This window comes from Sycon ciliatum, chromosome 1, assembly GCF_964019385.1.
Source record: "Sycon ciliatum chromosome 1, ocSycCili1.1, whole genome shotgun sequence".
Classification (NCBI taxonomy): Eukaryota; Metazoa; Porifera; class Calcarea; order Leucosolenida; family Sycettidae; genus Sycon; species Sycon ciliatum.
The window spans coordinates 3,668,804-3,691,449 of NC_088643.1; the positions used below are offsets into that span (position 1 = coordinate 3,668,804).

Consider the following 22,646-nt stretch of genomic DNA (forward strand, 5'->3'; position numbering starts at 1 on the left):
TCTCGCATTTTCTTGGCGCGTCCGGCTTGAAGTGCTGTGTTCTGGAACGCACGTCACCACTTTCTTTCTGTCTGTCTTTTCCTTCCAACCAGGTTTAACTCCGCCGTGCCTTTTCTCATCGTCATGGTGGTTACGTTCGTCGGCATGATCCTCAATGGCCGCCAGGTTGCCAAGGAGCAGGGGTGAGCTGCTGTGGCCAATCTGTGCCAATCTTTGTTGTGTTGTATTATTACTACTCTGTGCTGTAGAGAACATGACTTGTGTTGTATTATTACTACTCTGTGCTGTAGAGAACATGACTTGTGTTGTATTATTACTACTCTGTGCTGTAGAGAACATGACTTGTGTTGTATTATTACTACTCTGTGCTGTAGAGAACATGACTTGTGTTGTATTATTACTACTCTGTGCTGTAGAGAACATGACTTGTGTTGTATTGTTACTACTCTGTGCTGTAGAGAACATGACTTGTGTTGTATTATTACTACTCTGTGCTGTAGAGAACATGATTTGTGGTGTGTGTTCTATCCTTGCTCCTCCGTGTGGACAGTGTTGTCGGAATGACTTGCTGTTTGTTTCCTCTTCTGACCACTTGTGTTGTGATGCGTTCTGTCAAGTTAAGACGGCGTGTGAGGTACTTTGTAAATTGACGACAAGTTTCCCAGTTGCTAAAAGATCGTGCTAAAGTTCATGAAGTTAGTGCATGTACCGCTTAGGATAGTGCAATGCATTTTGTGTCCGCATGCGCCTGGATGTGTGTGCATAACTATTCTACATGTGTGTGTGTGTGTGTGTGTGTGTGTGTGTGCGTGTGTGTGTGTGTGTGTGTGGTGTGTGTGTCTGTCTGTGTCTGTCTGTGTCTGTCTGTGTGTACTCCGTGTACAGGTTGGACATGACCCTGGTGAACTTTGTCGGCAACTGCGATGCCGTCGCTGCCCTTATTTGGTCGTCGGCACTGGCCACTTGGGTGGCTCTCATTCTCATGTTACTGCAAAAGATCTTCACCTTTCCAGAGTTTATGGAGGTAGGTGCTACAATCAATCAATGGTTTATGTGCATTACGGACTTGTCACGGGTTGTGTACTCTGAAGTGGGAAACTATCGCTAGAGATTATATTTCAATAAGGGGTCGTCCGTAAATATCGATATTTTTTTCAAGATGATATTTGTTCATTTCTCCCCATTTCTCCCTCCCCCCCCCCCCTCAAAACGAACATTCCGGTACACATGTTTCTGCAAAGAATCGATATTAATTTAATGAAGTGCAATTTCCTCATAAAACGTGACCAGCTGCAACTAGCCCTTGGCGGATTATGCCGGCATAATATTTGGCATAATTTTGGGATTTCGTCAAAAAATTATGCTCCGGCATAATATACGGATTCCAACGTGTAAGGTCGGCATTATCTTTCGGTTTAGTCAAAAATTATGCTCAGGGCATGGCCGTGTGTGTATGCGTGGTTTCTCAATCCTCTATGTACAGCGTGAATACATAGTGGAACCGAGCATAATTCAGCATATTTGTTGGCATAATTGTGGCATAATCAAAAGCATAATTTGACGATTGGTCGAGCATAGTCCGCCAATGGCTAGCTGCAACTCTAATTTCACCACACGCCTAGGTTTACGTTGCCACGGTCGCACAACCTTGCCATGGCTATGTTCACGAGGTTGACTTTCACTTTGTGTAGGTCCTAAACTACATGTTCGAACAGTGCCCGTCCATAGATAGAGTTCGATATTTTTTTCTCAAAGACAAGACGAACAGGGCCCAACCCCCCTCCCCCCCCCCCCCCAAACGAACGAATATCTTCTCTAAAAAAATATCGATATTTGTGGACGGCCCCTAATATTTGGCTATTTTCGCGACCATCACACCTTTGTGGCCAGTGCTGTGTGACGATCACTAACACATGATGATGCTGGGAACAACAACACTCTGCTGTCTTCACACACGTTGAGTTGCATGTGTTTTGTTCCATTCCTCCAGGCATGGGTGATCGGTGTCAAGGAGCTACTGGAGCCCGTGCTCATTCTCATCTCTGCCTGGGCGCTGGGCAGTATTGTCGCTGACGTGCAAGCCAGCTCCTGGGTGGCCAGTAGTATCCCGGCGAGCTTCAAGGTGGAAGCCATTCCCGTGCTAGCTTCCATCCTGGCCTGCGTGATGTCGTATGCGACCGGATCGGTACGGGAGACTCACTTTCGTGTCAACTTTTGTTTGTAGTCTTTTGCTTTGTACGTGTAGCAGTTTTTTTCGGAAAACAGACCTCCGCCAACCTGTTATGAATATGACTGTATGTTTAGAGCTTGGTAAAATCTGACTTACCAAGGCCTGAACAATCTTGTACCCGTTGTGAACAGATTGTGTAGAAAGCCACACGGCAATGTCGCAAGACGAGGACAGCCTGGCGTTGCGTTGTGTATAGCACCGTATTTCCTGGAATTGGGGCCTGTCTTTTATTGCCGCCTGTCTGAAATAAGCGCCGCGTCGTTTCAGGGATTTTGTGTGGATTTTTTTGAAAGGGGTGAAATTTTTGAGCTCGCAAACTACTAAGCACCTCGGCCAATTTTGCTGAAAATGTGGTGTTCTGTGGTGTGTGTGTGTGTTTTGTGTGTCTGCACAGGCGTTTGGCACCATGTCAATTCTGTTTCCTCTCATTGTTCCTCTGGTCGGAAAGAAAACCTCCAGCAAGGCATTACTCCATCAAGCGGGCGGGGCCATTTTTGGTGGCGCAATTTTCGGAAACGGTGAGCCCTCATCTCCTGTGTTACACCAACCATCTCCCTCCCTCCCCTCCTTCACACCATGTACCATGTGTACCATGTATACGCCCGTCGCAAAAGAAGCACGCAAATCTGCAAATGCACTGGATGTGCACCCACAGATTTTCTCTTTATAGCAACGATAGCGGATCTGATTCTGATTGAAACAGATCAAGACAAGCGCCAGATAACTGTCTAATCCACACAACTGGCGAAGCCATGTGAATCGACCCCCCAATGCACACCTGGTCTACACCACACAGAGTAATCGGAATAGGACGGCCAAGACAGTTACCTATGCACACCCTACACTTGCTGGGGTAACCAGTATAGACAGCATGCTGCTTTGATAAAAGCAGACACTAGATGCACTGGTACCTTGAAGTGGAATTTGGAGTTATTTTACCAACCAGCCTCGGCAACTGGGTACTGGGAACCCACCCCGCACACACACACACACACACACACACACACACACACACACACACACACACACACACACACACACACACACACACACACACACACACACACACACACACACACACACACACACACACACACACACACACACACACACACACACACACACACACACACACACACACACACACACACACACACACACACACACACACACACACACACACACACACACACACACACACACACACACACACACACACACACACACACACACACACACACACACACACACACACACACACACACACACACACACACACACACACACACACACACACACACACACACACACACACACACACACACACACACACACACACACACATACAGAACACATTTGAAACTGACAAACTCCAATTTCACTTCAAGGTACCAGTGCATCTAGTGTCTGCTTCTATCAAAGCAGCATGCTGTCTATCCTGGTTACCCCAGCAAGTGTAGGGTGTGCATAGGTAACTATCTTGGCCCTTTTATGCCGATGTACTCCGTGTGGTGTAGACCAGGTGTGCATTGGTGGTCGATTCACATGGCTTCGCCAGTTGTGTGGATTAGACAGTTATCTGGCGCAAGTCTTGATCTGTCTCATTCAGATCTTGTTCGCTATCGTTGCTATAAGAGAAAATCTGTGGGTGCACATCCAGTGCATTTGCAGATTTGCGTGCTTCTCTTGCGACGGGCGTGTACATGGTACATGGTGTGTGTGTGTGTATGTGTGTGTGTGTGTGTGTGTGTTCTGTATGCTGTATGTGTGTGTGTGTATGTGTGCATGTGTGTGTGTGTTCTTGCAAGGTATTGCTGAGGCGGAGCTGCCTGAATCCCAATGCGGGTTTCGGCGGCACCGTGGTTGTGCGGACGCCATCTTCTCTGTCCGTCAACTTGTCGAGAAGTCGTACGAACATCGATCGAAGCTCTTCTGCGTATTTGTGGATCTCCGCAAAGCGTACGACTCTGTCCCTCGCGAAGCTCTTTGGCAGGCATTGCTGCGGCTGGGTGTGCCGCCCTCGACTGTGGCCATCATCAAATCATTCCATACAGACATGTCAGCTTGCGTTCGCGTTGCCGGTGGTTGCACGGATCCGATATCTGTCAAGAATGGGCTGCGCCAAGGGTGCGTGATGGCACCTGTACTGTTTAACTTGTACTTCGGCTTAGTTATTGAGCGTTGGCGATCCCTTCTCGTGGAGCGTGGAATAGAGTCTGGTGTGGACTTCAGCTTCACAATTGATGGCCAGCTGTTCCCTCGTGTCACTAGGCGTCGTCCCCACTGCGAGTCCGGCCATGCTGATGACTTCGAGTTTGCGGATGATGCTGTACTGCTCGCTACAACTCGCAACGCAGCCGATCAATCCCTGTCTGCCTTTTGTGAGGTCGCATCCAGCTTGGGTCTCACAGTGAGCATGACCAAGACCAAGCTTCTCGTTGCAGGTTTCGGAGTTTGCCCTGCTGATTGCTCTGATTTGGTCATTGGCAGTGATAGGGTTGAAGCAGTCAACTCATTCCCCTATCTTGGTTCCACCATCACTCCAGACTCGCGGTCGCAAGCGGACATTCGGAGCCGTCTAGCAAAGGGTGCAGGGGCCTTTGGTGGTCTTCGGCGCATCCTACATGAATAGAGCCTGAACCTCCCTACCAGGCGCCACCTGTATGTCGTTTGCGTACTGTCAACGGTTCTGTATGGTTCAGAATGCTGGACGCCGTTGAAGGCAGATTTAGATAGAATGGACCGGTTTCACCATGCTAACATTCGCTCCATCCTTGGCGTATCGCGAGGCCGACAGTGGGAACAGCGCATCTCTTCACAGGAACTGCGAGCACAGTGGGGTGATCCCACACCATTGTCACGCATGGTGCAGCAGAGACGGTTGGAGTGGCTTGGGCACCTGGCTCGTCTTGATGACACCAGAGTACCGAAGCAGTTGCTGTTTGCCTGTCTCCCTCAGTCTCGACCATTCTGTGGACCTTGTCGTCGCTGGAAGGACACCATTCACACGGACCTATCCGTGACTGGAGTGCGTAACTGGTTTGAGTTGGCAAGCGATCGTGAAGAGTGGCGTGGAGTGGTGACAGCAGCAGGTGAGGACAAGGAACCTGCCCCGAAGAGTATCGAGTGCCCAACCTGCAACCGTCTGTTCCGCCGTAGTTCCGACATGGCCCGGCACAAGTGTTCAGCAATCCGTCAGCTCCCGGTATCGGAGCAGCCTGGATCAGTACAGTGTCCAACATGCAACCGATGGCTACGTAGCAGAGGAGGCTTTGCGGTGCATAAGTGTCGGCTAGGCGATGTCGACCAGCTGCCGGCCCCTGCTCCTCTTGTTGTTCCGGGTGTAACTTGCACCAACTGTCAGCGTTCATTTAAATCGGCTGCGGGTCTCAAGCGTCACCGTTGTGGAACCTGTCCAAAGCGCCTTACTGTGGCTGAACGCCAACGATTCAAATTTCACTGCCAAGTTTGCCACAACCGACGGTTCCGGAGGCGGCAAGATCTGGAACGCCACTTGGAGCATTGCCTTCCTCCCCCCTAACCTCTCTGACAGTACCTCCCATCTGGGAGCGGCGTGGCCAATCCTGGTAGCTGTCAATAGTAGTAGTAGTAGTGTGTTCTTATTATGTGTGTGTGTGTTCTGTATGTGTGTGTGTGTGTGTTCTGTATGCTGTATGTGCTTGATTCTTGTCTTGGTACCTATAGTGGTGGCGCCCATTGCGGACGACACGATTCTGACAACGCTCTCGGCACCCATTGCTCTCACCGACCATCTCAAAACACAGTCTGTAAGTCCCTGCATCACTATGACAACACCCTAGCATCACCATAACATAACCATGACATCATCATTGCACATACAAGTGCATGCCCTTTTATATGTGAAACATATTTTTTCCATTTCGCCAGGAAACAAATGTTCCGGATACAAGGGCATGTCTCTCAACACGAGTATTCAAGTCTTCAAAATACACTCTCGGGCCTTGAGTTTTTTCATGCCTTTATATGTGGAGGTGCTCTTGTATTCGAACACAGTATTAGGGTGCATTCTTATATTCTCTAGCTTCCAGGAGAAGAAGAAAACAGAAGTCGAAGAAACTGGGATTCTTCAAGAACGGGTCTCGAAGAATTCGGAGATATTTTGCAGATGTCAAGCAAAACGAAGCGCCAAAGGGGCCGCAATCTTGAGTGCCACGAATATAGTATGCACTGTGCGTATGCGAAAAGGGAAATGCGTACACTCATGATCAACATGTGGCTTTTAGCCTAGTTCGCATGCGCTGATCCCAAACCGCGGGAATCTCCAAGTTTCAACCACCTCTGAAGCTTGGAGAGCTTGGAGAGCTTTGGAGAGCCTCCTAAAATTCGGAGAGGATATAAGAACAGCTCTCGAACTTTTCGGAGAGTCTCCAGCTTTTCCGAGAGGATTTAAGAACGCAACCTAAGTGTGTGCCCTTTTATACACGTGAATACGGTACGTGAATTTTTTATTCATTTCGTGTGTGAATTGTCCGTAATGTGTTCCTCCTCTTCTCCAGCCATACGTCTTTCTGGTCGTGGCCAACACAGTGATCCTGGGTGATGTCATGGTGGCGTTCGACTGCTACAACGCCTACGTGGGCCTGCTGCTCTGTATCCTGTCACTGGTGGCTACCATCATTCTGATTGGACAGTCACCCCAGCAGCCGGGCAGAACACCACTGTAAGTGCACTCGTACATGTACCTCGTTTATCCGGCCACTTTGGGGCCGGCCACTGCCCGCAGCTCAGGGTAACTCGTCTACCACGAATCATATCAGTTTTTGATCAAGTTTATTCTCTACTTCGTATTGTATTGAAAATAGAATCTGTGGGTGGAAATGTGTGGATTGCACAGGCTGGCAGTGAGCTTTCAAAACGAGCTTGTGCGCCCACACGATTGACCCCCCCCCCCCCCAAAGAAAAGTCCCCATACGAAACTCTAACCACTGTTGCCTCACACTAGGTATTAAATATGTATCTACTATCTAGTCGTAGTAGTAGTGACGACTACACCATAGCTCAGTGGTTAGAGCATCGCTAGCTACAAGCGAGGGTCCCTGGTTCGAGTCCTGGTGGTGACAGTCAATTTTTTCTTCAGACTTTTCCCGTTTGTCTCTTTCCCTCAAAGTAGTGAAGATACTATCTAGTCAGTTGTACTTATACAGTGAGATTGCTTTTCAAAAAAGGGCATCACTTCTAATTTGTCTTTGGTTTTGGTTTGCTTCTGGCGTGACCATTGCGTAGGTTCTTCCGATTCTACTATTTCCTGAAGTCGAAAATCTGGAAAAAGCCACCAGCGGAGCAGCAGTTCACTGGCGCACTTTTGCCCTCGGACCTGACGGAAAATTCACTGACCGGTGATCAGACATCGCGTCTTATCTAGCTTCTTGCTCTTCTCCTTCTTCTTCGCCGGTGTTCTCCGCACACTTCCTGTTGAAGGTTCTCTGGCCTGGTGATGTCATGGTGATGTAATGGTGATGCCATAGTGATGTAATGGTGATACTATGCTGATGCAATGGTGATGTAATGGTGATGCGATGATGATGTAATGGTGATGTCACGCTGATGTCATAGTGATGCAATGGCCGGAATGTACACCGGTGCTTGATCAGCAGTACCCTGTTATCTTAGTGCCCTGCTGTTCGTGAGAATGCCGCATCAGTCAAATCATAGTCTATACATAGCAGCAGCCTTTATGAATCCACGCTGTTTGAGCAGGTCTTGAACATGTCTTGAGCTTGTTTTGAGCATGCTTTGAGCATGTTTGTCGTCAATGTTGCACTATTAGCTTGGAAGTAGTGCTCGTTTGTTGAGGTGTCTTTCGTCCTTTAATCATGGGCGGTCGTCATGCTTTTACTTCTCATGCCATACCAGACCCAAAGGGTTTCTTCTCCGACCGGAATGGCTCTTCCTTTGACTTTCAAAACGTTCAAACATCTATAAAAGTATAAATAAAGTTAATAGGTGTCATATGAAAAGAGTTATTTCCACCGGCTTGAATGTGGCATGTGCTGCTCTGCTGCTCCCGCGCCTGTTTATTTCTGGTTTTACACTCCACTGTATCGACAGCACGTGACTTTCCGCCTTTTTATTTTTAATATAATCATTTGGAGACTTTCATCAATAATAATCGTTACCTTTTCCAAGCCCCAATTCAACTTCCAAACACCGTACTTGTGCTCAGTTGTAAATTTTGCAGCACCTCCTGAAGTACTTCTTACTTCTCAACGACGATTTCATCTTTTGTACTAATGGACTATACATGTACATCTTGCCTTGATCTTTTTACTGTTTCCCATCTTTGTCCAGATACCTTTACATTGATTGAATTTTGATTCTTTACCGTTTGCGACTCGCCAACACTGTTGAATTATTCCATGAGATATTTGACCACTAGATTGGTGTGTATGGGCAAACAGCTAGCCCGTTCTCATCTAGGCATACTTGAAGTACTACTTTCATTCATGCTGTCTTTCTGTCCTACAGCTGGCACATCTATTTCTTTGACGGGTTTTTTACTGTTTCGTTTTCAAAGAAGTGCTCCCTTTATAGTCGGTGTCTGTTTTCGTTTGGTTTTTACGTTCAAAGTGATTTACAGAAGCCAAGTATGTTGGTATCGCGTGGTGTTGCATGGTGCTATGCTGTTGCGCATCATACTCCGAGCTGGGTGTACACTGCAACATGTACGTTGTAATGTTAACACAGTGACTATGGTGACCATCTGGGTGACAGTTTCTGGAACAAACAGCAAGTCTGTTACTTTTTTATACGGAATAATAAATACCAGGTGATTAGACATGTCAGATTCTGCAGGGCAGCCCAGCTCACAGGTACTAGGTGCAGATCAGGCACACTTCATGTACTGCACTCTCTGGAGAGATATCATAATGTGTATGTCTGTTCTGACAAGCTGCTGGCCGGCTGGGTCTGAACTTAGCGGCCTCATTATCCAGCTTATCTGTTGACGCCGTTATCACAGTATGGGCAGGACTCAGGAGTCTGGACTTGCATTCAATGATTCAGAGGACATCAAGTCAAGTCATAATCAGCCAGTTTCCTGGGATGTTCCATGCTTGATGATGTATGCTCACTATCTCAGGCCATGGCAAGACGTCATGTCAGGCTTCTGTCAGGAACAGCACGTGCGCATGTAGGAGATGACCATTTGCGTTTGTGCAGCACTTGCACTAGCAGCAAGAGGGGGGCAGCAAGAATGCCAAGATCTCTTGCTAGCAATAGTAATACACGCAAGGCACATATCCAGCTGCTCAGCGCAAGTGTAGCAAAGATCACATGCACGGCGCACCTGATCTGAGACCACATGGGGCGAAGCTGAACATGTACGCGATCACCACTCATCCTCCTCATGATCTGGGTGACCCTGACGTGATATGAGGTGTTCAACTGATTTCCACGTTGTGCTGATCCTGAAAGAAATTGTCAGGTCTCCACTACCTAGCACTTACTTTGCTGTGGAAACTCTTCCAGTTCTTCGGGAGAAGATCGCTGTACGAGTTGCAGAAGTTTCTTCTTGTTTGCCACCTCGCTCCAAGTGCTTGTTAGCTCGCTCGATTGTTTGAAAACTTCGTGAGTTCGTTGAACACTTGAAATAGCAGCTGAGAATTACAAATCTTCACGATGTTTGGAGGAGGCTACAAGAGTTCCAAGTTGCGTGTCAACCTGCGGCTGGCCATCAACCGACTCAAGCTTCTTCAGAAGAAGAAGAGTATGTCGAAATCTTCGTTTTATTACTCTTCGCGAATCATCTCCCAAAATTATTGTTGTGGTGATTTCCTGCTGGTTATTTCGTTTCAGCTGAGCAAGCGGTAAAGGCACGTAAGGAGATTGCAGAATACCTACAACTATGCAAAGTAGAACGGGCACGGATAAGGGTGAGTGTATCGCCGTAAGCAGATTGTGATAATTCAATGGAAGAAAGCGGCGAGAAACGTTAATTTGCTGCACTCAGGTCAAATGAAACTGGATATCTTGAGGGCTTTCAATATTGTATTGCAAAAATTTGCACCTATTCTATCATAAGTTTGTCCTACCGGATACCAGCTGTTCTAAGTTTGTTTGCCATTGTCGTGCTGTTGTGTTACAGGTGGAGCACATTATCCGTGAAGACTACATGGTTGAGGCAATGGAAGTCCTCGAGATGTACTGCGACCTGTTGCTGGCGCGTTTTGGCCTCATCGAGACAATGAAGTAAGCAGAACGCCTACATTACAATACTGTTTTCTATTGTAGGCGTCGCAGCCTTTTTTCTTAGATCTTAGGATTTTTTTGCAGATCTAGCAATCTCTCACGCAATCCTACACCACTACCCAAAACGCTCTCTCGGCTACACATCTAGAAATAGTAAAACAGTTTAATCCGAATTTTCAGGAATGAAAAGTCCAGTATAAACGCTATGGTTGTTACATCTGACAAAACGATGAGACATAAATTATAGCACCCAGAGAAAGCAAATGATAGCACGAACAATAACAGCAGCAGAAGCAGTGAAAAGCAGGCTAGAAACAAGAGCACAATGTGCAGACTCTAGCAGCAGCAACACACCCCTTATAGCAAGGGGTAAGCATGTGCAGTAAAACCTGTCAAGGTGACCACTCGGATAAGGCCTGACCACCTGTCCTAGAGGACCACTGCAACCAGGACCAAGGGGTGCTATTTCCAGTCAAATGACCCTGGATAAGGAGACCACCTGGTAACAGAGACCACGCTTTGAAGGTCCCTCGAGTGGTCGTCTTAGACAGGTTTCACTGTACATTACCAATATGCCGTCACCGAATTTGGCACAAACTGCACATATGAGTGAAAAACAGCACCTAAACATCGCCCAACAAGCGCCAGCCATTGTCCATGTTTACTGCCGGGTACACAGAGAGACAGACTGAATGCAGATATCCTTGTCAGAGTGTTCAACTACATGATTGTGTACTATCTATTTGCTTTCCAGGTACTGTGATGAAGGTCTCACTGAAGCAGTGTGCACGCTAATTTGGGTAGCGCCGCGATTACAATCAGACATTGCCGAGATGAAATTGGTGAGAAAGCTACGTTCTTGGTTGAGTTTTTTTTTAAATAAATTTGTTCACGTTCTGCATACGCCTATGTTTTTCAGATGTTGCTTTTCACTTGGAACATTGTATGCACTGTATAAGTACAAATTTTGTTTGGAATTAACTTTCGCTATATTCGTCAGGGGGGCACGAAATAACTTAAGTTTGTACCAAACTAAAGTTTTTTTCTGAACGTTCGGGGTGACAGACCTCGACCAGAAACGAAATTAGGTACGGAACAAGCCTGCTGGTGGAGTGATCTAACGAAAGATTTCGTGAACGAAAATTTGTACTTACACAGTAGTATGCAGTGTTGGGCATGGCTCAGATGTCAACATGTATTCTGTTGCTTGTCTGTCTGTCTGCGTTTCTGGTGGTAGTTTCTTTCTGAAAAAGACCAGTATGGTCGAAATGTCAACTCGGTCGTGATCACTTCTGTCTCCCATTCTGTGCAGTGGTCCAGTTAAAATTTATTATGTCTGTCTGTGTGTCTGTGTGTCTCTGTCTGTGTGTCTCTGTCTATCTCTGTGCCTGTCTCTGTCTGTATGTCTGTCCGTCGCTCTCTCTCTCTCTCTCTTTCTCTCTCAGATTGCTGACCAGTTGACACTGAAGTACGGTAAAACGTTTGGCGAGCAGTCGAGAGCGAATAGCAACGGAGCTGTTAACGATAGAGTGAGTAGCTGCAAGACAGCCGTCTTCGCCTTGTGTCCTCTGATATCTGCTGTACTTAGCTTACTCGATGATTGTCAGTGTGTCATATGTCTGTATGTATGTATGTATGTATGTATGTGTGTACACTGTTGTGAATTCCAGCAGAAATCCAAGAGAGCTCGATACCGGGAAGGTAGAGCCGTGACACACTAGTCAGAACAACAGATGGCTTGATCAGTCACAACTTAAAGTTTCATGCCATCTCAGGCACTCATCAGGTGATATGAACATCAAGAAAGTGATAAATAACTTTATCACCTTTCTTAGTACCGCGATCCTTACCGGCTATGACACTGAATCGGATATGAGTTGATAGCGCCCCTAGCGCTTTCTGTTATCCTTGTCCCGCCATACTGGGCTTTAAATAGTGGGTTATTTTTCTTGATGTTCATATCACCTGATGAGTGCCTGAGATGGCATGAAACTTTAAGTTGTGACTGATCAATCCATCTGTTGTTCTGACTAGTATGTATGTATGTGTTGGACTCAGTAGAGCGTCCAGCCCCTATATGATGTCCAACCCCTATATAGAGTCCATTGGTCCAAAATCCACTGTACAGAGTCCAAACTTGGAATCAACTGTGAGCTCAAACTTTAAATGGGCATCACTCCCTGTATAGAGTCCAGCCAATTGGCTTCACCCCTATATAGAGTCCATTGGTCCAAAATCAACTGTATGGAGTCCAAACTTTGAAATCAACTATAAGGAGTCTTTATGTGGACAACACTCCCTGTATAAAGTCCAGCCAATTAGGCATCCCCTATCCAGAGTTCGAAATTAGACATAGGATCTGCTGTAAGCAGTGAATATTAACCAGAAACCGGCCTCTCCCTTTAATCCTTTACATCATTCACTTCTCAAGATAAAATATAAGTATTGAGGTGCCACTGCAGCCACTTCATTACATGAAAAACCCTACAAACACCATCCTCAAATCAAGTGGTCTCTTTGCAGACGCTGCAAATTACAATATCTCAATCATGCAGTGTTGCCAAATTATTGTGCACACACACATGCACACACCCACACAACGCCAAGAAAATACCTAGAAAAAAACCAAGAATCGAAAGAGAATAATGGAGAGCCAAGGATTATTTATTTGTTTTCAAATTATTGTGCACGCGCGTACACACACACACACACACACACACACACACACACACACAAACTTATACAATGCCAAGAAAACACCAAGAAAAGAGTAGAGACACAATACACACGCAACTCCAACAGCCATGCAAACGTCCACCCATTTACACGTAAATTCAAGAGGGATAACAAATAATTATACGAAACGAATGCATACGTGGACGGGTGCACGCACATACATGTAGTAGTGTAAGATTAACCCTTTCAGCCCTGACCGGAAAATCACCTCCCACTGGGCCAAAAATGGCAATTTTTGAAAATGCATATTCTGGTCCAAAATTGATTGGAGGTGTTGGGTATGGACATATGCACTGTGAATCCAAAATTTTTTTGTAGGATTTCATTGTACGAGACTCATAACACCATATTTAGATATGCGACTTTTGGCGATTTTTCCTCAAAATTCATTCAATTTAGGCAATTGACGACAAAGATCAGACAAGCAATGGCAAGCAGTGCTATAAGTGGTCAGTGTTGACTTCAGAATGGAGAAATGTCATATAACAAGCTTGATATGATCCTGGTGTTCTACGGCAACCTAGACTAGAGTACAGCAACTCGTTTTATACGGCGCTTGAATCATATGCGACTGCGCGATCCAGAATGGGTCTTTCTTTTTTCTTGGGCGCCTCGTAAAGCTTGAATCCTCCAGCAGCCCTACCTACTTCAAGACAAAACCATGTGATGGACAGTGAGGATGCCGAGTAACTGGAGTAGCAACCACAGCAACTGCATCGGCTATAATAGCAGCCGGTGCAGTGGCAGCGGTTGGCTCACTGTGCTCGGCGCATCCCAGGGTGAATCATCACTGGCCGCACGCGTACGTACGTACGCGGCACAGGTGGAGTCATATTGATAGAGAATGCAATACAGCTCATTCTCTGATTTGGACACTCACTGGCAAGACAATCTAGCTACCAAAATAGTCTGAAGCATTCCCTAAACAGCCGAGTGCATACTGCGTACCGGCGTACGTACGCATGAAAATTCAAGAAACAATCGGCTGTGCAATTTCTGATAGTGGTTCAAAATTGCACAATTGTTGACTATTCTGGATTATTCTGGATTCATATTAGATAGCAATCACCATCCTGTAGGTGCCTGGCTCTGTACTCAACATACAATACTGACATGTATGCACATCTCTATTGTGATCTGCATGCATGTCTGACCAGTACACTTGATTTCAAATTCAAATATTTTCAAAAATCTGACCTTCAAATTTGATCGCAGTTTACTTGAGGAACTTCAGCAAACGGGCTCACGACAGATAGCTCCTGCTCAGAACACCATGCCTAGGTGTCAGAGACTTCAGCATCGCTTTCCAAATCTCTTTGGTCTCCAGCATCCCCTGCGTCCGGGCCAGCTGCGATCTTTTGAATAGCAGCAAATTCGTAATCCTCAGAAAACGACTCCGACACAATTTCGCTGTCTCCAGAATCATCCTCAGAGTCATTACCCGCCTCACACTGCTTCACAGGACTCCTTCCATCGACACAGAGTAGTTGAGCTACTTACCTTGCCGAGAAACAGCAGGGCAAGATGACGAAAACGAACTTTGAGCAAAACAATTTATTTGAACGATATGCCAAAATACGCACTTCAAACTCGATGCTCGCGGCTGTTCTGCTGTGCAGACTGGCCACATACGCTGCGTACACGTCGATCAGGTCCTTCAGCCCACTGAGGAACAGTTCCGGGCCCCACTGATGTTGAGGCATCAGTACAAACGCGACGTACACCGAGGACGTATATATACGTCGTCAGTGGGGCAGGTGCACACGTCATGACGTATATATACGTCGACAGTGGTGAAAGGGTTAAGAGAGTAACATAGTGCAGTAGTCAGCATACTACTAGCACATGCTGAGAGTGCAATAGCAAGCTTCACCATTGCTCATGGCCATGCAAATGTTTAGCAGCACTCAGTTCCGCAAGCTTCTGAAGATCAGCACACCTGCAACAAATAGATAACACAAGGATACGCTTATTACCGTAATGATGCATGGGAGCACACAACTACCAAGTTCTCAACGAATGTGATGCTCAATGAAAATCCATCCACTCAAAGACCTGTGAACAGGTGACGGTGGGGACAATAATCTATTAGTAATACGAGGAATAAGATCGTTTGTGCACACTCAAGACGCACAGACACACCACCATACATGTAGTGTACACAGTGTTTCACTTCACTGCAACTAAATTGAAATTCGATGATTTGAACAATCTGTACAGCGTTGCGGTCAGTCAATCTTCCCCAAGATGGAAATGCACTGATGTGTTGTCACGAGGCAGTTTCACTGACACAATGTCATGTTTGTGACATCAAAATGGTTACTTCATGGAATACGAGTACATGTATTAGCTTGAGAAGCTTTTTCTTGTCATCGGCATACAAGGAATCTTCCTACTACTACTACTAGCACACTGGCACTGCGTTTGTGGATCCCATTGTATTTGACATCATACTAGAGCCTAGTAGAGGACGAGTGTCGTGGAGTTCACATAATTATCACAGGGATAAAAATACATTTCTCATGCAATAAAATAATAATTGATGATAGCTAGACGATCGTATACAATTGATGCAAAGTCCTTGAGGACTATTACGAAGTGGTTGATTACTTTTAGGGCATTCATTCAAGCAACATCAAACAAACGCGATACGATCCTTGAAAATGGAAAAAAAGTCAAGCCTAACGACAGAACAGCAGACCAATCGAAACGAGCAAAAGCTTCCTTACCTCAGTCATCGTCCTGTCATGTAGTTGGACAGCCTTTTGACACGGTGGTACAGGCAGCTCTTGTCCAGTCAAACAGGGTATCCTTGTGGCGTCGAACGAAAGAGAGTGTCAGTGTATCTGACTCGTCAGATTGGAACTGTGCTGAACTTTTCTCGTTCTCCGCTTTCTGCTTTCATCCCTCGCTCTGATGAAACCGTTCAAACGCCTTACTGGCAGCAATGGCCAGCCAAACAGGGGATCCTTGTGGTGTCGAACGAAAGAGAGTGTCAGTGTACCTGATTCGTCAGATTTGAACTGTGCTGAACTTTTCTCGTTCTGCAATTTCTGCTTTCATCCCGCGCACTGATGAAACGTCTTCAGAGAACCACAAGACGCTTTCCAGATTTGATTTTGAACGTCTCCTTATCCTCCTTGGTTACCTCGAGACAGACTACTGTCAGCAACTGCACAGCAGAACTGGCAGCCATGGCTGAAGTGAAGAAAGGAATGCGCTGCCACGAGGCAAGCAAAACTGAAAAGTTGTTTGTTCTCTTTCGGGCACAACACACAGGACGTTGAGGACGGCGTGACTGGATAAACTGGACTCCTGGACCGTGAATAGGGGACTTGTAGAAAAAGTGTACTCCTTATAGGGGATTGCGCGGCAGGATGAAGCTGATCAAAACTGAGTGGACTCCTGGACTCTGTATAGTGGATTTTGGACCAATGGACTCTATATAGGGTGCTGGACATCATAGTGCATGGACTCTATACTGAGTCCTACATATGTATGTATGTATGATACATGGACATGCAGCAGCAGCAGCAGCACTTTTGAAATGTGTTGTCAGGTCTCCGTCCGTAGTGATGACGAATAGTCCTGGTTGTTGCCATGCAATGGCCGTATCGTTGTTGTTGTTGCTCATGCTCGGTGATTGTTGCATTTTCTGTAGGTGATCCACCGAATGGGCTCTCAGGCACCTCCCCGCGCGCTTGTGGAGGGTTACCTGCAGGAGATTGCGCAGACTCACCACATTGAGTTCACGCCGGACGAGGATGCGCTACGCGAGGGAACACTGGCCATGCCCAGCGAGAAAGCCGCCGCACTGTTCCCGTACGAGAGTGCCATCGGCGGCCCAGACGTCCCGCACGATCCCCCTCCGCCATTCAACGGAGGAGGCCGTGGCGGTGGCAACGGCGGCGGTGGTGGCGGTGGAATGCCTATGCCCCAGCAGCATCACATGCCCCAGCAGCCGCAGCACATGCCACCGGCTCACACTCACGTGGCCATGCCACCACCAGCTGCAGCTGCAGCTCCCGGTCCGTATCCCACCTCCACGCCCTACGTCGCTCCGCCGGGCGCTGCAGCACCAACAACCTCGCCGCCACCCGCAGCACCCATGGGACACTCGAGTAGTCCGTGGGCAGTCGCACCGCAGGTAAGACCTGGATTTGTCGTTTCCAAACAACTCGGTCACTTTGCACGCATTTACTCTTGCACCTTTACATGGTTTACATATGGCCTGTGTAGCATCATTGATCACCTCGTTGTTCAACTCACGTTGCACAGAAACTATTTGAATACATGTATGTATCGTGCTTCATCGAGCTCTGCCATCAACGTCTGTCTTGCTCTCTTCTACTATCGTGCTTCATCGAGCTCCGCCATCAGCGTCTTTCTTGCTCTCTTCTACTATCGTGCTTCATCGAGCTCCGCCATCAACGTCTTTCTTGCTCTCTTCTACTATCGTGCTTCATCGAGCTCCGCCATCAACGTCTTTCTTGCTCTCTTCTACTGTTCCACAGTGCTGGCCAAAGAAATCCAACACCTCATGAATAAAATAGCGCCGGGCGCTACGCAGCCCTAGTACTGCACACACTGGTCTGTACACTTTAACGCGACACTACTTTATTCATGAGGTTGGATTTCTTTGGCCAGCACTGTATTAGTGCTAAGTGGAGTGCACTGTGTGGCCGCACGAGTACTGTAAAACGGGTAACGTTTGCGACAATAAATGTTTGCGTTTTACAAATTGAGACTGGTTTGCGCTGTTTAATGTTTGCGAGTCGTTCTACAGTCGTTCTACACAGTCGAGTCAATCCTTGCACTGAACTTTAGGGGCCGTCCGTAATTATCGATCTTTTTCACGAAGAGAAAAAGTTTCGTCTATGGGTGGGTGGGTTGAGGAGAGTTTCGTTTTGAAAATTATTGATAGCTGAAACATCAATCCATTCTAGTTGTCAAGTCAATATATTTTTCGTTGAAGGGGGTGGGTGGGAGGGGGAGGGTCATAACTAAACTTTTTCGTTCCATGAAAGTTATCGATAATACTGGATGGCCCCTTACATGGCGCGAGTTTGCGTTATTCAAAGTTTGCGATTCGGAGCCTCTCGCAAAATTCGCAAACATTTTTACGTCGCAATAGTTACCCGTTTTACAGTACTTGGTACTTGTATTTCAGTCTTGTTCCTGACACGCTGTGTTTTCTGTACTTATTCGTCTCGCTGTGTGTAGACTGGGCCTACAAGCGCTGCAGGGCGGTCCGCTGAGCCTCCGTATCCCCCAGCTGGCAAGGTGTGTTACTGTGTGTGTGGTAATGAACGCATTGGCGTACCCCTGGCTTGGCTGTCATAATGTCATTGTCTGGAGCATGCATGCTAACGTTAGTATGGTTGGGTTTCATACTTGGTTTCTCTGTGTTTCGTTGTGCAGGGCCAGGCACCGTATCCCAGTGATGGTCCAGGCGAGCCTAGATACGGTAAGTCAATGCTGCTGCAGTGCTGGTACAGTACCGGTACAGTACCGGTACTTATTGCTTGGTTCAGTTGCTGCCGGCGGTGTGGCTGCGCGAGCTTCTGTTCACCTCTCTTGTGCTGTTGTGCAGTTGCCACCAGTGCTTTTGGGTACCTGGCCTTGTACGGCTGTGTTTGTGTTGGTGCTGACTGACCGTTAGGTTCAAGTCTCATCCTTGGTCATGTTTCCTGTCTTTGTTGCGTGTTGTTTTACTGGCTGGCCAATGTTTCATCCGGGCCCTATAGTCCCTGCAGGCCCTGTAGACCCTATAGTCCCTATAAACTCTATAGTCCCTGTAGACCCTATAGTCCCTGTAGTCCCTATAAACTCTATAGTCCCTGTAGACCCTATAGTCCCTGTAGTGTAGAAGGCCCTGGGGTGCACATGTGTTTGTGTTGGCGTTGACTGACCACTAGGTGCAAGTCTGATCCTTTTCCTGTTCCCTTTCTCTGTTGTTGCGTGTTTTATTGTTACTGGCTGTGCAGTGTCGCATCCGGGAGGCCCTGTAATCGGGGGTGCAGGCCCTGGCCCCTCAGCACCGACCTTTCCTGACCTTCCCAGCGTGCCTCAGGACTCCTTACCAGACGTAGGCGCCGGCTCCAGCGCGGGCCCGGACGATCTGGACTTTGACGACCTCACGCGGCGCTTTGAGGACCTCAAGCGCAAGAAATAGGCAACCAGTGTCGACAGCACTGCAATCAGGGTACGCCTTTTCTTTTTTGACGCTTTCCAAACAACTATTACTGTTTCCTAGGACGAGAACGTCATTTTTCAAACTCGTTACAAGTTCTGTGGATGAATATGTGTCCTGCTGTGAATATAAAACACACTAACAATATCAACAGTATGACTATAGCTATCTTTTTATTGATCTGTACTCGCTATCCGGTATGAGATGAGAGAGTATCATTGTCGTCTGGTTTCTGTGGTGGTTAATATGCCCTATGCCACCTCCCCCCCCCCTTTTCCGCCATGTTTGTTTCCACGGCGATGCCAGATGCCATTCGTTATACCCTGTATGAACTGAGTTGAGATGCCTATGAACATGCTCATAAAAAATTGTTTCCATATTTCATTTCCATATTTATCCATGTAATTTTTTTACCACCTAGTCTATACCTTTTTAGTCTAGGGGTGTCCCTCAAATTAATTGTAGTTTTATTTTCTACACTCCGAAATGTTTAGTATTCATCGTGTTTTAGTGATAGATATAGATCTTTGCCGTGACACAATCTCATCAAGCAATGACTCTTCAAGAGCCTGTTGCTGTTTTCCGGCCTTGCACCATTGCCATATTTCTTGATTACTTTCTCTGACGTTTGATTCCCAAGTCGCTGCTGCACTCTTCCTTGAACGGAGTCTGATTCTGTAGACTGTAGTATCCGTTTGGTAGCTAATTACTAGTCTTTACTACTACCGTATTCGCTTTGGCCTATTTCAATGTCTGGCAATGAGGATGAACCGTGGCCGTAGCTACGTAGAAGCCCTGGCATTCTGCTATGTTGCGCCTTTGTGTGTTTGGTCGTGGTGAGGGAGGGAGGGAGGAGGAGGAGGAGACGTGATGTGAAGCAACGTTATGCGAGGTTTCAGGTTGTTCATTTGCCAACTGACCCGTTACATTTGCTGAGAACGAGGGATTGTACAAACCCCTGCTGAGAACATACTCGAGTCAAGACTTGCAAAGAATGTTGTACACTGTACAATACTACATCATGTACATGTACGGGCTTACACATAACCATACTGGTACGCGATGCGTAGACTAGACTACCAACGTTATTATTGTGCAGTCTTTGTAGCTAGCAGGGCTGTGCACTACGACGTCCGGTTCGTGAGCGACTACAGTGCAGGCATGGCAAGAACAAACTGTCGTACAGGAAATAATTGCATGGAAACGAGTGCATCCAAAGGACGACCCAGCCGTTCACCATGTTCCCGTTCATCCAGCTGCTCCATGCCTCCGGGCTTGGTTTTTTTGGTGCATCACCCTGGGATCCATATCCCGGGGAAGTCTTGGTCATGATTAAATCTTCGTTGCAGACCGGACAGCGCTAGTCAATACCATGATGTAGATCTACAGTATAAGAATGTGTGTTTTCCACGGTCGCCTTCCTGACCTGCAGCAGATGACTCGAAGATTTCGAGGATCCATTTCGCAGACAAACACCGCGCGGCGTGTTGACTATCAACTCCGTTTCCAGCTCTTGTCTCAAGTCTTGATCTTGATGATATGCCAAATACTATTATAGTAACGTGCAACTAGACTTGAGAGGGCATTGCATGCATGGGGAGCGGCCATATGTAGATCCTCTGCGTACCATTTTAGACATGGGATCGTTCCGATCGAGAAGAGAAGCCACATAAGGAAGCTTGCTCCCACGTGCGTGTGTGATATTAGTGAGGTTCTGCCACACGGTATAACGTGCCAAAGTACGTATGGAAACTTCGCAGCGGTACGGGATTTAGTTTGATACGGATTTTTTCATACCGTTTTCCGTGTGAAGCGCGGTTCACACGGACCGGACTCCGTGTGAAAAGTGAGCGTACAGAGTACATGTGGCGGGGTACCCCCGGGTGTTCGTGCATGGTTCGAGCATGCTACGTACAGCAGAACCGGTGCAACGTACGAAAAATCCGTGTCAAACTTCACTGCAGTTGACACGGAGTTTGGTACGTAGTTCCGTGTAGCAGAACCTCTCTATTAATCTGGTGATCTGATCATGAATACAAGAGTCAAGAGAGGCTTTTTCAGCTCTGCCTACATCTAAACCCTGGTTCACTCACTTGCATCGAAAACATCACCCATCACACTTGAAGGGCCATGCGCCAGCTAGCTGTACCGTGGTACCGGTGTACCGTACACGATACGTGAGTGAAGACGCGCGCGCGCACCATCCAACCATGGTAGATCTACACACTTCGTCACTTGATATGCAAACATCGACCCATCGGCAGCTTAGCACTCAACTTCAAGTCAAGGAGGAACTCCCTGCACTCTTATTTTTTGTTTACGCTTCCTCCGTGTTGTTCTGGAGGCGGAGAAGGGTTAGACCTTCCTTATTTGTCAATAATACCCCAGGTTTTCTTAGCACACTCTTATAAAAGTTACTTGTAGTACTTCGAAACGCGTGAAATGATAATAGTATAACGATAAAACTTCCACTCGAAATCTGTTTCAACCACCCAGCTCCAGCCTTTTCCAAGTTGTTTTTTGGCTCTCTCCCTTCGCCCTTCCACTTGAGCTATTACTGCTGGTATCGTCTCTACTCTAAACAGTCCAGTCTATCTGCTAGTATTGTAGTAAAGTGTCGTGGATGTTCTCCAGTTTGTAGTGACTGTAGGCCTGCCAACCTTTGCCACACTCCTTCGCCGCAAAGCCACACAACCCTCCACCACGTGGACTATGCCTGTTATGGCGGGGAGGCGCAGGTGGCGACTGGCGATAGCTGACACTATATTCGGTGCGTGTATGGTATTGCAACTGCTGCTGGCATGTTCAAGTCAAGCTCAAGGCCAGACAAGGTAAAATCCAACTGCAACACATAATAAGTGATTACATAGCAGGAAAAACTATCAGTTCTAGTTCATTTCCTTTACACATACATGTATATGACCACTGTGTGTGTACAGTGACAACCGATCTCATAGGAGTAATTCCCTAGGAAGTAGTCACAGGTTTGGCAAAGGAAACAAAACTACGGAATATCTCCCACCAGATCGGTTGTCACGGTGCATGTACAGTGCTCATGAATGCTTCTGGGTGTCTAGTACTCTTAGAACTCGGACTGGAGTTTACGGAAGCTTCTCCAATCTGCGTTTGCAAACATGCAGCCCAGGCTTACTGCTTTTTCCTCCCCTCCCCTTTTGGCATCTATTTCCAGTTTTGAAAATGGGCAGCACCGTGGCTCTTCCTTGTTTGGAACACGGAGTCACCTCTTTTGGCCGTGAT

At 47.0% G+C, this 22,646-nt stretch overlaps 3 protein-coding genes across 3 annotated transcripts in view; all 3 read left to right on the forward strand.

Annotated features, from left to right (window-relative positions):
• Window positions 1-8,951, forward strand: part of LOC135810285 (uncharacterized protein HI_1586-like) — a 19,671-nt gene extending 10,720 nt beyond the window's left edge. The window contains exons 16-22 of the mRNA XM_065323768.1: window positions 93-182; window positions 886-1,024; window positions 1,991-2,185; window positions 2,625-2,748; window positions 5,936-6,018; window positions 6,769-6,932; window positions 7,496-8,951. Of these exons, the coding sequence (XP_065179840.1) occupies window positions 93-182; window positions 886-1,024; window positions 1,991-2,185; window positions 2,625-2,748; window positions 5,936-6,018; window positions 6,769-6,932; window positions 7,496-7,634 (934 nt within the window). The 3' untranslated portion in view covers window positions 7,635-8,951. The remainder of the gene's footprint in view (window positions 1-92; window positions 183-885; window positions 1,025-1,990; window positions 2,186-2,624; window positions 2,749-5,935; window positions 6,019-6,768; window positions 6,933-7,495) is intronic.
• Window positions 8,952-9,611: 660 nt separating this feature from the next.
• LOC135810293 (IST1 homolog) lies at window positions 9,612-20,187 on the forward strand. The gene is made up of 9 exons (XM_065323780.1): window positions 9,612-9,977; window positions 10,067-10,143; window positions 10,356-10,459; window positions 11,214-11,301; window positions 11,905-11,988; window positions 16,857-17,342; window positions 18,419-18,478; window positions 18,617-18,662; window positions 19,183-20,187. Exons 1-9 carry the CDS (start codon window positions 9,890-9,892, stop codon window positions 19,368-19,370), a joined length of 1,221 nt encoding a protein of 406 aa, XP_065179852.1. The 5' UTR covers window positions 9,612-9,889; the 3' UTR covers window positions 19,371-20,187.
• A 1,505-nt stretch (window positions 20,188-21,692) lies between these two features.
• LOC135808597 (uncharacterized) overlaps window positions 21,693-22,646 on the forward strand; it is a 49,282-nt gene continuing 48,328 nt past the window's right edge. Inside the window, exon 1 of the mRNA XM_065322164.1 lies at window positions 21,693-22,219. Coding sequence (XP_065178236.1) covers window positions 22,101-22,219 — 119 coding nt within the window. The 5' untranslated portion in view covers window positions 21,693-22,100. The remainder of the gene's footprint in view (window positions 22,220-22,646) is intronic.

Excerpts from the sequence above, each read along its gene's own strand:
- LOC135810293 (XM_065323780.1), top strand. The coding sequence starts at position 9,890 with ATGTTTGGAGGAGGCTACAAGAGTTCCAAGTTGCGTGTCAACCTGCGG. Across the intron at positions 17,343-18,418 it reads CGTGGGCAGTCGCACCGCAG|ACTGGGCCTACAAGCGCTGC; the intron begins GTAAGACCTGGA and ends CGCTGTGTGTAG. Across the intron at positions 18,663-19,182 it reads TCCAGGCGAGCCTAGATACG|TGTCGCATCCGGGAGGCCCT; the intron begins GTAAGTCAATGC and ends CTGGCTGTGCAG.